This window comes from Tachysurus vachellii, chromosome 6, assembly GCF_030014155.1.
Source record: "Tachysurus vachellii isolate PV-2020 chromosome 6, HZAU_Pvac_v1, whole genome shotgun sequence".
In the NCBI taxonomy this organism is placed as follows: domain Eukaryota; kingdom Metazoa; phylum Chordata; class Actinopteri; order Siluriformes; family Bagridae; genus Tachysurus; species Tachysurus vachellii.
In genome coordinates, this window is record NC_083465.1 from 1,052,780 (window position 1) to 1,065,600 (window position 12,821).

Consider the following 12,821-nt stretch of genomic DNA (forward strand, 5'->3'; position numbering starts at 1 on the left):
AAGACGGACCTGGAGGAACATCGACCAGGTGGAAGACGGACCAGGTGGAAGACGGACCAGGTGGAAGACGGACCTGGTGGAACATCGACCAGGTGGAAGACGGACCAGGTGGAAGACGGACCAGGTGGAACATCAACCAGGTGGAACACGAACCAGGTGGAAGACCAACCAGGTGCACTGACCCTGCCTTCACACCGGCACGTGCACTCGCTTGTGCAGTTTGTCCCGTCTGTGTATTGTTGTTTGTTAGTGGGCGTAGCTAGTGGTTTAATTATTATGTACATTGGTTGTTTTATTTTCACTTTATTACTACGGGCCCCAGTGATGGCTGCTGCTTGGTCTCCATGCCTTATGTAATGAGTAAGTAGTGAGTAATGAGAGCTTGTAAATGACGGAGTAAGATGGACTGATTAAAGCTTCTCTTAGAATATGGTAGGAACTAAAGCTGTGAGCAGGGAACTAAAGAAAATTAGCACCACGACTGACTGATGATTCTGTAGCTAAAAGTCTTGGCTGAGTGTCGAACAGTGAGTGGCATGTTGTTGTGTCTCGGTGGTGTGAACACAGGGTGACAACGTAACACACAGTGGTGATTATAAAACCTAAAGATCAGATGATCAGGGGGCGTTTTAATAGTTACCATGTTGTGTGTTCCCTAAAAGGAGAGTCAGAAAACTGGACACACCCCATACTTTGTTCTTATGAGTTTCTGATGCAGACATCTGGGGAAAAGCGTGAGCGTGTGTGTGTGTATAAAAGAGAGTGTTGTGTGTGTGTAAAAGAGAGTGTTGTGTGTGTGTGTGTGTGTGTAAAAGAGAGTGTTGTGTGTGTGTGTGTGTGTAAAAGAGAGACAGTGAGTGAGAGAGAGTTAAGAAAAGAAGGAAAGGGAGTGTACAAAGTGTGTGCGCGCGTGTGCGTATGTGTAAAAGAGAGACAGTGAGTGAGAGTGTTAAGAAAAGGAGAAGGGAGTGTACAAAGTGTGTGTGTGTGTAAAAGAGAGTGTTGTGTGTGTGTGTGTGTGTGTAAAAGAGAGACAGTAAGTGAGAGAGTGTTAAGAAAAGGAGAAGGAAAGGGAGTGTACAAAGTGTGTGTGTGTGTGTGTAAAAGAGAGACAGTGAGTGAGAGTGTTAAGAAAAGGAGAAGGGAGTGTACAAAGTGTGTGTGTGTGTGTGTGTAAAAGAGAGTGTTGTGTGTGTGTGTGTGTGTGTGTGTGTGTGTGTGTGTGTAAAAGAGAGACAGTAAGTGAGAGTGTTAAGAAAAGGAGAAGGAAAGGGAGTGTACAAAGTGTGTGTGTGTGTGTGTGTGTGTGTGTGTGTGTGTGTGTGTGTGTGTGTGTGTGTGTGTGTGTGTGTGTTTCTCGGTTTAACCGGAGCAAAGGAGTGAGGAGCGCGCGCACCTCTTATTAAAAAGAAAGGTCCCGGATCAAAGACGTCAAAAAAAAAAAAAACGATCGCGTGCCAGATGAAGTAGTGCTCGCTCTTACACCCATCATCATCATCATCTTCATCCTCAAGCTCATCGATGCCACACTACAAAAGGCAGACGCAGAAACGGAGAGAGAGGCTGGTGTGGAGCCGCGGGGTCACCGGATGCGCGAGACATTCCGCCACATGACCGACGGAGGCTTTTGTTCTGCGTTACCGACGCGGAGAGAAGCTGTGCGTGCGCCACAGGGAGCACATTACACTGTATCTCTATTATCTCTAGAATAATATACTACCGTAGTACACGTGCAGCCGTGGAAACACGCCGAAACACGCCGAATTCTCACCTTTTATCCTCCGTTTATTCTGATACCAGAGGATTTATTTTCTCTCTGCAGTTTTATTCCAGTCCACGGAGCAAGTCTGGACACGTGCATCCCAGTATCTCCAGGTAAGAGTGTGTGTGTGTGTGTGTGTGTGTGTGTGTGTGTGTGTGTGTGTGTGTGTGTGTGTGTGTGTGACTCAGTGCATAATGTTTTTGATGCAGAGAAATCCGACATGGATCCAAGTAACAACTGCGTATTTAAAGTGACTACATTAAACTGCATGCACACTTTAGCCTGAGGATCAGAGTCAGTCCAGCTGATGTGACTGTGTATGACTTCATCTCGTGCTGTTTGCATCGCAATATACAGTGAACACAGAGTCGTCAAAGCCACGCACGAGACTGAAGCACAAGGGAAATAAAACATGTTAAAAATAACAATAGAAAGTGTGATTTTTACCTTTTAAAATTGTTTATATTTAGATAAACTCGTATTGTCAATTTATCCTTGAACATCATGTTGAGGACTGCAGACAAAAACAAGCACAAACCACCACCTGGTTGCCCTGCCCCAGGGGTAAAACATGGGGTTTATATTTGTTGGGGGTGCCAATAATTTTGTAAACTGGTGTTAGGTTGTAATACACACACACACACACACACACACACACACAAAACATGACTGTTTTCACCTGTTTATTTGGTTTCACTTATTTGCATTCAGCACGGGGTGTCAATACTTATGGACACGACCGAGAGTCATAATTTAAGCATGAAGCCTAATGTAATATAAAACCTGATCACTCACTCACACTCACTCACACTCACTCAGGGCTGCTAATTAGATTTAAAATAATGAATCGCACACTAAAGTTTAATGAGAGCTGTACAGAGCGCTGTATAAAACTAATACAATTAAAAAAAAAAAAAAAACTTCTCACATTATAACAGTTTGTTTCACAATGCAAACGTTTAAATATGCGAATAAATTAAAATATGAAACTGCTTATTTGCATGTAAAAGAGATTCTGTGTTTAATGAAAAGCTGGAAGGTTCATGCTGGTAGAATCTGTACATGGAGACATCAGTAAGAACTAACAGGAGCTTTACTAAGGAGGTGTGTAGACATCTGATGTTGTCCTCCTGTTCTCAGACGTTCCCTCGGTCCAGCTAAGAAGCGCGTCGTCTTTAGCTGTAATTAAAACTTTAATGATTCTTAAAGAATAAAGTGTTGTGTGTAAATCTGGAGTCGCTGAGGAACTGTATGAACAGTTCGCTCTTGTTTATCGTGTGCTCTTACAGCGGGTCAGTAAGAGTCAGTGATGTGGATGAAACCTCGTGTTAACAGATGAGGTTAGTTTGTTAAGATTAGAACCAGAACGTTCAAAACACAAAATCCTGATGAACTAGAAATATTTGCTGAAGTAAATGCAGGAGTTAAAAGTCATTTAACACAAAAGTGCACAACTATTAAAGGTGTTGAGTTTCAGATGGTTTTAACAATAAGTCTCTTGTAGTTGTGAGCTGATTGTGAGTAACTGCAGATGGTCAGTAGAACATTTTATTCTCTAATTAACGTTTCATTGTGAGTTGTTAGTGTAAATCCTACAACAGAGGAGCAGCCCTGATGGAGTCCTGGTGTAGCCCTGATAGTGTCCTGCTGTAGTCCTGATGTAATCACGATGTAGGCCTGATGTAGCCCTGATGTAGGTCTGATGGAGTCCTGGTGTAGCCCTGATGGAGTCCTGGTGTAGCCCTGGTGTAGCCCTGATAGTGTCTTGCTGTAGTCCTGCTGTAATCATGATGGAGTCCTGATGTAGCCCTGATGGAGTCCTGATGTAGCCCTGATGGAGTCCTGATGTAGCCCTGATAGTGTCCTGCTGTAGTCCTGCTGTAGTCCTGATGTAGCACTGATGTAGCCCTGATAGTGTCCAGAGAAATCCCCCTTTATATTTATAAGAATATTTACTTCACACGTCAGATTTGCACGTTTATAATTCGTGCACTTTAGTGTCTGATTGGCTGTCAGTTTTAGATCAGAGGTGAATCTCAGATCTGTTATTTTGCTCCAGGAGGCCATTTCAGTTCTCCGCCTTATGAGCTGTAAATCTGGTAAAGTCTTTAAAAGAAAAAAATCATCATGATTCATGGCTGTATATTGACCACGCCCCTTCCAGTGTAGCCCCGCCCCTTCTGCATAATTAGCTTTTTATCCGAACGTAGTGCTGAGTATAAACGTATAAACCCATACTGAACCTCAATAAACCAGAACAACACTGTGTGTGTGTGTGTGTGTGTGTGTGTGTGTGTGCGCACACGTGTGTGTGTGTGGTGTGTGCGTGGTGTGTGTGTGTGTGTGTAAGAGCCGTATCTGTTGTTATGATCAAAATGGATTCCTCCAGTCACACACTTTAAGCTCTGAACAGCTAATGAGTCACAGGAGGGAACACACACACACACACATACGCACGCACACACACACACACACACGCACGCGCACACATACACACACACACGCACACAGCTTCTGGAATGGAAAAGACAGATGAAGGATAGAGGATCAGGAGGGAAACGGTCTCCCCTTCTCTCTGTCCTCTCTATCATTTTCTTTCCATCTTACTTTATTCCTCTTCCATTCACTCTTCCTTTTCTCTTTATTATCTTCTGCTTGCTTATCTACTCTGAACTCATCCTTCTTTTTCTCTGCTTCTCTCCTTTCTCACAACACATTCATCAGCTTTCTCTCTCATTGTCTCTCTCTTTTTATCTTATCTTTTCTTTTTCTCTTTTTCTTCTATCATTGCCTTTTCCTGTCACACACTGTTTGTCTTTTTTGTTCTTTTTCATTCCCCTCCATCACCTTGACTTTCTTTCTTTCTTTCTCTCTCGCTCTCTCCCTCTCTCGCTCTGTTTAGTGGTTCCCTAATAAGGAGATCAAATGCACAATATGGACATGCAGGGGTGTGTGTGTGTGTGTGTGTGTGTGTGTGTGTGTGTGTGTGTGTGTGTGTGTGTTATTGTCTCTGTAGCAGTTTTTGATGCCCCCAGGGTTTTCCCCTGGGATCTGTGTTCCACATTCTCAACTCACTCTCACTCACTCACACATTCACACACACACACACACACACACAGAATCCTTATCAGAAAATAGGGTGTGTATCTTAAATCAAATCAGGAGTGTAGAGAAGTTTCACAGGGGCTTTAAACGGTTTTATTGAAAACTACTAACATGTTCTCTCATCTCAGCTCTATCATTACTGCTTAATCTTATGTGGAGCTCAAACACACACACATACACACACACACACACACACACATATGCAGGATGTGTTACAGAATCATGTTCTGGTGCAGTGTGATGATGGTGAGATCCACACAGCAGTGTGTCTGTACACTTCCACTGTGATGATGAAGGATGTGTTGAAGAGCTTCAGTGTTTAAACATGTTTACAAACACGGTGTTAATGCTGAACCTCCTTCATACTGAGTAGAACATTCACATAGTAAAACTGCTCAGTATCACAATGTTCAGCAGTGTTCTGGGATTTCCACCACATTCTCCTGCTTACACCACACACACACACACACACACACACACACACACACACACACACACACACACACACTAGCAAAACATTCCTTTAAAACTAATGTGGCGTGTCAGTGCGATCATGTTACTGCAACACACACACACATACACACACACACACACACACACACAAAGCCCAGGGTGATGTCTGGACTGGATATAATTTTCCCATCTGTCTTTCCTTAATTTTTCTTCCCCTCTTTCCATCTCGCCCTTTCTCTCTCTCCCCGTGTGACTGTTCGAGGAACGTTGCAGTGTTTCTTTTTTATCTTTAAGTTTCTTTCTTTCAGTGTTCCTTTTTTCCATTTTTAAGCTCTCATATCTGTCATGTGCTGCCAGTGAATGATGAGGTGAGGTTTGTGTGTGTGTGTGTGCGTGTGTGTGTGTGTGTGTGTGTGTGTGTGTGGGAGAGGGAGAGAGAAAGTTAGAAATCAGACAAGCTTCAACAGACTGTAAGAGGAAAAACAGGACACTTTTCATGTGCATTATTACATCACTTCTGGTGTGTAACAGTCCCCACCCCTGAACCAGCATTATATGTGTGTGTGTGTGTGTTTGTGTGTAACCAGAAAAAGGCAGCGATGACTTTAGTTTTGTCCATGAACCCTTTCTGTGACCATGAATCTGAGCCTCCGCCCACAATTTACCAGCCAATCTGGGAGTCTGAACACAGTGGCCCCTCCCACTCGTCATCTGTTTGTAACGCCCATGAGCTTAACGATGGTGAGAAAAACACACACACACACTTAATTTAAAGGTCATCGTTTTAATGAATGAAATAATTAATTTATTTTATTGCTTTACTGTTTCTTTCTAAACCAGGCCCCGCCTACAGAGGAGCCGCACATCATGTGACCATGTCGCGAATCACCTACTTTAAAAGAAAATACGTGGAAGACGACAACCTTCCACTGAACTTCAGGAGTTATCGTCACACTGTGAGTTCATCGTAACAGTGTTTGTTAAACACATGAACCATTTGAAGCTTTATTTTATTTCTGGAGAAAACATTTAAGTGACAAAGTCATGTTTTCTCAACCAGTTAATTCATCATCCGTCTTTCATCTGTGTAATTCCCCTCCGGTCCTGTAGGTGTCCCCATTGTTAGAGGAACACAATCACGTCCTTCACCTCTCTCTGGACAAAATGCGCTTCATCGACGACCCGGAGGTGTTCCTGCGCCGCTCCGTTCTCATAAACAACCTCCTGCGCCGCCTCAGAGCCGAGATCCTCCTCCAGGGGGCGTGGCCTTTCGTGGCAGGTTCCGTCCCGGTTTCCTTGACGACACCCGTCTCCACCCACCATGATCGGAGCCGTAAGAGGCTGAGATTGCTGCAGGAGGAGGAAGACGAGTGCGTCTCCGCGTGTTGTTGCTTCTACGAAGCGAGCAGGTACATGCAGCTTCCCGTGTGTGTGTATGAGAGAGATGTTCAGCCTTCATCATCGTCATCATCATCGTCAGCCATAACGGAGAGACTGGAGCATCTTTTTGAGGAGGAGGAGGAGGAGGAGGAGCTAGAGAGCGAAGGAGAGGAGGAGCTCGACTCGCTGTGTCCCGGTTTGGACCTGTGTGAAGCGTCGCTCAAGGCGAGAGAGAAACTCGGCGAGAGAGAGACAGAGACAGAGACACCGAAGGAGAGACGATAGTCTCCGTGGGAACGGGACAACAGGCGGTGCTAGTTTTGGCTCAGCTCAGGAGGAAGTAGCAAAGCTGGGATTTATACGGTACGAGTTAACCACATAATGGCTGAGTAAAGCGTTTAAAGGTCGACGGTGAGCTAGCGGCGATTATAGTCCAGAGGCGGTTAGTGTCGGAATCTCTGAGGTGAGGGAACAAAGACTGTGAGTGAGGACGTGTGTTAATGTTCATACTCACATGATGATTAACACCAATCAGACATTAGTGAAGAGTCAACAAACTCAACTCATTACAGCAGATTTACACTTCAGAGAGAGACAGGGAGAGAGAGAGAGAGAGAGAGAGACAGGGAGAGACAGAGAGAGAGACAGGGAGAGACAGAGCCAGAGAGACAGGGAGAGACAGAGGGAGAGACAGAGGGAGAGACAGAGGGAGAGAGAGAGGGAGAGGCAGACACAGAGAGATAGAGAGAGAGAGAGACCCCTAAAATCCTTTAATAATGCAGCTCAGCCACTGTAGTGTGTCGCTTTTCTCACACACACACACACACACACACACACAAACTCACACCATCTATTACAATTTGTTTGTTTTCAGCACAATTAACGAGCCCCACTGAGCCAAACAGTTCAGTGTTCAGTAAACGTTGTTGGACCCGAGCAGAACGGAACGTTGTTAATGACTTAATGACCAAATTCTTCATTTCTTCAGGACTTTTTTATTCTGACAGACAGAAAATGTTCCAGTTTCCTTCCAGACTCTCGGTGACGGTTCCTTTACTTCTGAACATTTCATGTCAATACAGTTAGTGAAAATCCTTCAGTCTTTACTTTAACACAATCAGACATTCTGGATTATTCCTCCATGATCTGATCTGGTTTGGACTAGCATTAGCATTAGCATTAGCACTGGCTCGCTAGCTGCTTTGTGCTCACGTTAGTTAGCGTTCACACGAGGGCTGTTCGGTTCTGTTACGGCTTACAGAGAAACTGAACACCTGAAGGAAATGGATTCTTAAAAAAAAAGAGTTTGATTATTAAAATATTTGCTTGTGTGTTTTTAACCAAACGCCACCAGAGCTGCAGTGCTGAGAAACAGAAGAGCTAAACCTGTGTAGCATCACAGGACGGCTTTCCATCAGAGAAACTAAACAGATAGCTTGGTTTTGAGCTGCTAAACCTCTGTGAACTACAAGAATAATTCAGAACTCAGTGTTTCAAACTCCGACAATAAAACAAGGACCTGAAGCTGGATAGCTGCAAGAAACCAGAGTTTAGCCAACTACAGTCCACATGGGTGATTTCTTACATGTTCACAGATATGAATAATATCTGGTGTGTGAGTGTGTGAGTGTGTGTGTGTGTGTGAGTGTGTGTGAGTGTGAGTGTGTGAGTGGGAGTGTGTGTGTGTGTGTGAGTGGGAGTGTGTGTGAGAGGGAGTGTGTGTGTGTGAGAGAGGGAGTGTGTGAGAGAGGGAGTGTGTGAGAGAGGGAGTGTGTGAGAGAGGGAGTGTGTGAGAGAGGGAGTGTGTGTGTGAGAGAGGGAGTGTGTGTGTGTGAGAGAGGGAGTGTGTGTGTGTGAGAGAGGGAGTGTGTGTGTGTGAGAGAGGGAGTGTGTGTGTGTGAGAGAGGGAGTGTGTGTGTGTGAGAGAGGGAGTGTGTGTGTGTGAGAGAGGGAGTGTGTGTGTGTGAGAGAGGGAGTGTGTGTGTGTGAGAGAGGGAGTGTGTGTGTGTGAGAGAGGGAGTGTGTGTGTGTGAGAGAGGGAGTGTGTGTGTGTGAGAGAGGGAGTGTGTGTGTGTGAGAGAGGGAGTGTGTGTGTGTGAGAGAGGGAGTGTGTGTGTGTGAGAGAGGGAGTGTGTGTGTGTGAGAGAGGGAGTGTGTGTGTGTGAGAGAGGGAGTGTGTGTGTGAGAGGGAGTGTGTGTGTGAGAGAGTGTGTGTGTGTGTGTGTGTGTGTGAGAGAGTGTGTGTGTGTGTGAGAGAGTGTGTGTGTGAGTGAGAGAGTGTGTGTGTGAGTGAGAGAGAGTGTGTGTGAGAGAGAGTGTGTGTGAGAGAGAGAGTGTGTGTGAGAGAGAGAGTGTGTGTGTGTGTGAGAGTGTGTGTGTGTGTGTGTGTGTGTGTGAGAGTGTGTGTGTGTGTGTGAGTGAGAGAGAGAGAGAGAGAGTGTGTGTGTGGGAGCGAGTGTGGGAGCGAGTGTGGGAGCGAGTGTGGGAGCGAGTGTGGGAGCGAGAGTGAGCGAGTGCTTGAAGGAAGGCAGATTTTCAGTTGCTTTAAATTCCTGGTAATATTTCCTCACGGTCTTTACATTTTTATTGTATTGTAAAAGTTTTTTGAATGATGTTTACACACAGCTGCTGTTTTATTGCTACACTACACTCGCTCTTGTCCTGATCTCCTAACCTCAGACAGATTAGTGAGTCATGCAACGTTACTCGCTAGTCTCAGTCAGTCGTAACGTACAGAACGATCACAGACAGATCACAAAACACAGAGCTAGCATCTTGTAGCTAACAACATGCAGACTGTTAACCGCTTACATTAGTTGTGTTGTATAATTAACCAGTTATATTCACTCACCAGGTCCTTTTTCAGCATAAACACAAACAAGGCACAACTTTGTTTAGCTGCTAGCGTGTGCAAATAAGAAAGGTGACTAGTTCCCTAACTGATGCTAGCTAGCTGAATGTGACCAGGGGAAAGATGTGATTTAAAAAGGTTTTAGCTATAAAACGTGAACTCGCGTCTGTAATTCAGAATAAAATCCAACTGGAAATCAGAGAAAATACAGAAAGAATCAATTTAAAACTTTTTTAAATATGAAGAAAAATAAAAATAAACCGAGTGTTTTTTCCTGACATTCTCACAGACCTGCTACACGTCTACCTGCGTGTTTAATTCTAGTCATTATTAAACTAACCAGCTGTCAGATTTCTACAGTAAATCAGTCTCTTTGTATATTTGACAAAATCCCTATCATTGTTTTTTTTTTCTCAGATTTGTTTGTTTTTTTGTTTTTGTTTTTTTTTTCCCCACACACGATAAATAATAATGTTGTTAGTTTGGATGTGATTTTTTTTGGTGTAATGTAAAAAAAAAAAAGATATAAATAAAAATGTCATACATTTGATTGGTTAAGTGAAATATTTTTTTTGACACGTTTTATGTAAATAAGCCTTTTTTTTTTTTTTTAAACATTTTTGGTCACGTGTTCGTTTAATCCGCTGCTGTATGAATGAATTATTAATTTATTTTTATTTCTGCTGAAATTAATTCGCTGTGTTTTTTGTCGCTCGCTCCTGATTTACTGTTTTGTTGAAAAACTGAGCCAACGAGCGTCACGACGCTGTCGACGCTAATACATGTTAATGTCTCTTACACACACACACACACACACACACACACACACACACACACACACACCTCTCACTCTCTTCCATCAACACTCATCTTTAGTAGCTCGTGGTTGCCATGGAAACTGGCCTTTTGTCACTAAAGGTGAGACTTACAGCACCTTCACAGCTTTCGTTTTATATTTATATACACACACACACACACACACACACAACAGACTGTAGACCTGCATAATAGACCCAGAACTGTGATGACACGGAGGACGAGTCTGAGAGGAGAAAAGAAAAGAAAGAAAGGAAGCCAGCTGTTTCAGGTACGACTCAAACACTTGGATGTATTTTAATGTTCTGAATAAAGTGAACTTTATCACTCTGGTTGGTTCAGCAGTAAGATATTTATAACCTCCACAACATTCTTTCAGTTAGTTAAAGGAAAAGTTTCTAAAGGAAAATGGTTCAGATTTGGTGCAGCAGTTTTATACAATGGATGTGTAAATATTTATGATGTAAAACCTCCAAAAAAACTTCAGATTTAACTCTAATAATGTTGACATCAGGGGGCACGGTGGCTTAGTGGTTAGTACGTTCACCTTACACCTCCAGGGTTGGGGGTTCGATTCCCGCCTCCACCTTGTGTGTGTGGAGTTTGCATGTTCTCCCTGTGCCTCGGGGGTTTCCTCCGGGTACTCCGGTTTCCTCCCCCAGTCCAAAGACATGCATGGTAGGTTGATTGGCATCTCTGGAAAATTGTCCCTAGTGTGTGATTGCGTGAGTGAATGAGTGTGTGTGTGTGTGTGTGTGTGTGCCCTGTGATGGGTTGGCACTCCGTCCAGGGTGTATCCTGCCTTGATGCCCGATGACGCCTGAGATAGGCACAGGCTCCCCGTGACCCGAGGTAGTTCGGATAAGCGGTAGAAGATGAGTGAGAGAGAGAGAGAGAGAATGTTAACATCGACTAACGTAAATTACACTTATTATATTGACTTGTGAATCTCGCGCTCTACAGCCTGTAGCTGGTTTAAAGCACATCTGGATGGAGATGGACATGGAGATGTCATGTTCCCAACAGAACAGCTGATGGAGACCTGCATGAGGTTTGGTCTTCACTCTAGAGGTGGATACACGCGGACTTTAGAATAACCCTCATAGATCACCACGTACTCTTCCGTCGGTTCAGAATTTTCATCCTCTGAAATTATTTCAACCATTTCTTTATCTCCCTGTAAAATGAACCTGCAGTTAGATTTTGGAACCTCGAATGAGGTGAGGTATTTCTGGACCAGATAACTCATGCAATCGATCAACTCTTTACAGTTCTTCTTCTCCTTCTGCATCCAGCACTTCCTTTCCAGCAAGGCCTCGGCCGTCACGCTGAGCAGATTAAACTGGCACTTGGTTTGGATCAGTTTGATGTCGTCAGGTACGCCGTGAGTGGTGTAGGTGATGGAAAACCTGTTGCATGTGATTTTCAGGGCCTGATCACCGGACTCCAGTGCGGCTTTGGCTGCCGTAAAACAGGACCTGCTCTGGTTCTGGCAGGAGTGCACGCTGAAGTGGATGCTCTTAATATCTGAGGATTCGATCTTGTCGTTATCGCAGTATACGCAGCAGTCGATGCGAGTTTGTTGGTCCTCTGATGACACGGTGTAAATCAAGCTGTGGTCTTTGCCGATTCTCAGACACTGCCACTGACCTTTCACCTGCAGGGTCATGGCTTTGTTGAGAGGGTTGTGTCTAAAGACGCTCTCGGAGAAATCCAGGTTCGAGAGGAGGACGTTGTCCTCGCGTGACTTCTTCTCCAGATCTTTTTTCACCGACAGAATGCCTTCTGTGTCAGGATAGACTTCAAACACGCTAGAGAAATAAACATTAGTGAATCGATTAAGAATCAGAGAAAGTGGTGATAAGAGCTGATAAAGAACACGACATGAGGAAACCATCCATACTGTGAGTCTTTAGACATGGTGTGTTGTTCAGACCGTCCGCCTCTTTAAGAGTTCCTTCGACACACAAAACTGTAGGAGAAACACAACTTAGTCGTCGCACTGCGTGTTGTGTAGATGTGTAGCTGCGAATTCTCTTAACTTCATAAACGTGTGTCAAGGTTCAGTGAATGCGAATGGTTAATAAGTGATAAGTACTGAGCAGTTGATGGCGAGCCCTCGGTGTTAGTTTCGCTTTCTGTTCCTGTTCCTGAGCAGCAGAACAGCCCTGAAGTTCTTAAAGGCACACGACCAGAATAACGCTGTAATGTTTTCTCCTGTTCTTCTTTGTTCTCTTCCGGTCCTGTTCTGCTCTGTTTGTGTTAAATGATTTATTTTTTGTTGACTCTAAAGAAAAATACCCTTCGCTCCGTGGTCTCAAACCATCTTTACTAGTTTTTTTGTTTTGTACAGAATATAAACATGCTTTATATAAACAGGTTATACAATACAGTAGTTCTGCAAAACACGTAAGAAGATTAAAGTATTCTATAACATCTATCATTATGGTCACA

The 12,821-nt window shown here is 44.0% G+C and overlaps 3 protein-coding genes across 4 annotated transcripts in view; 1 reads left to right on the forward strand and 2 right to left on the reverse strand.

The window, feature by feature from the left end:
* Positions 1–378: 378 nt before the first annotated feature.
* sertad4 (SERTA domain containing 4) lies at positions 379–9,999 on the forward strand. Of its 2 annotated transcripts, XM_060871629.1 has the most exons (5): positions 379–1,658; positions 1,823–1,875; positions 5,908–6,061; positions 6,161–6,276; positions 6,431–9,999. In XM_060871629.1, the coding sequence occupies exons 3-5, from the start codon at positions 5,920–5,922 to the stop codon at positions 6,983–6,985; spliced, it is 813 nt and encodes a 270-aa protein (XP_060727612.1). In that variant the 5' UTR covers positions 379–1,658; positions 1,823–1,875; positions 5,908–5,919; the 3' UTR covers positions 6,986–9,999. The 2 variants fall into 2 exon arrangements, with proteins under 2 accessions (XP_060727612.1, XP_060727611.1); XM_060871628.1 differs by having other exon boundaries at positions 382–1,875.
* A 640-nt stretch (positions 10,000–10,639) lies between these two features.
* LOC132846865 (uncharacterized) lies at positions 10,640–12,557 on the reverse strand. The gene is made up of 2 exons (XM_060871630.1): positions 12,271–12,557; positions 10,640–12,178 (listed from the first exon to the last, which is right to left on the reverse strand). The coding sequence occupies exons 1-2, from the start codon at positions 12,285–12,287 to the stop codon at positions 11,428–11,430; spliced, it is 768 nt and encodes a 255-aa protein (XP_060727613.1). The 5' UTR covers positions 12,288–12,557; the 3' UTR covers positions 10,640–11,427.
* A 118-nt stretch (positions 12,558–12,675) lies between these two features.
* LOC132846863 (uncharacterized) overlaps positions 12,676–12,821 on the reverse strand; it is a 4,256-nt gene continuing 4,110 nt past the window's right edge. Inside the window, exon 4 of the mRNA XM_060871627.1 lies at positions 12,676–12,821. This exon is cut by the window's right edge and continues 929 nt beyond it. The gene's annotated coding sequence lies outside the window, so the exon portion shown is untranslated.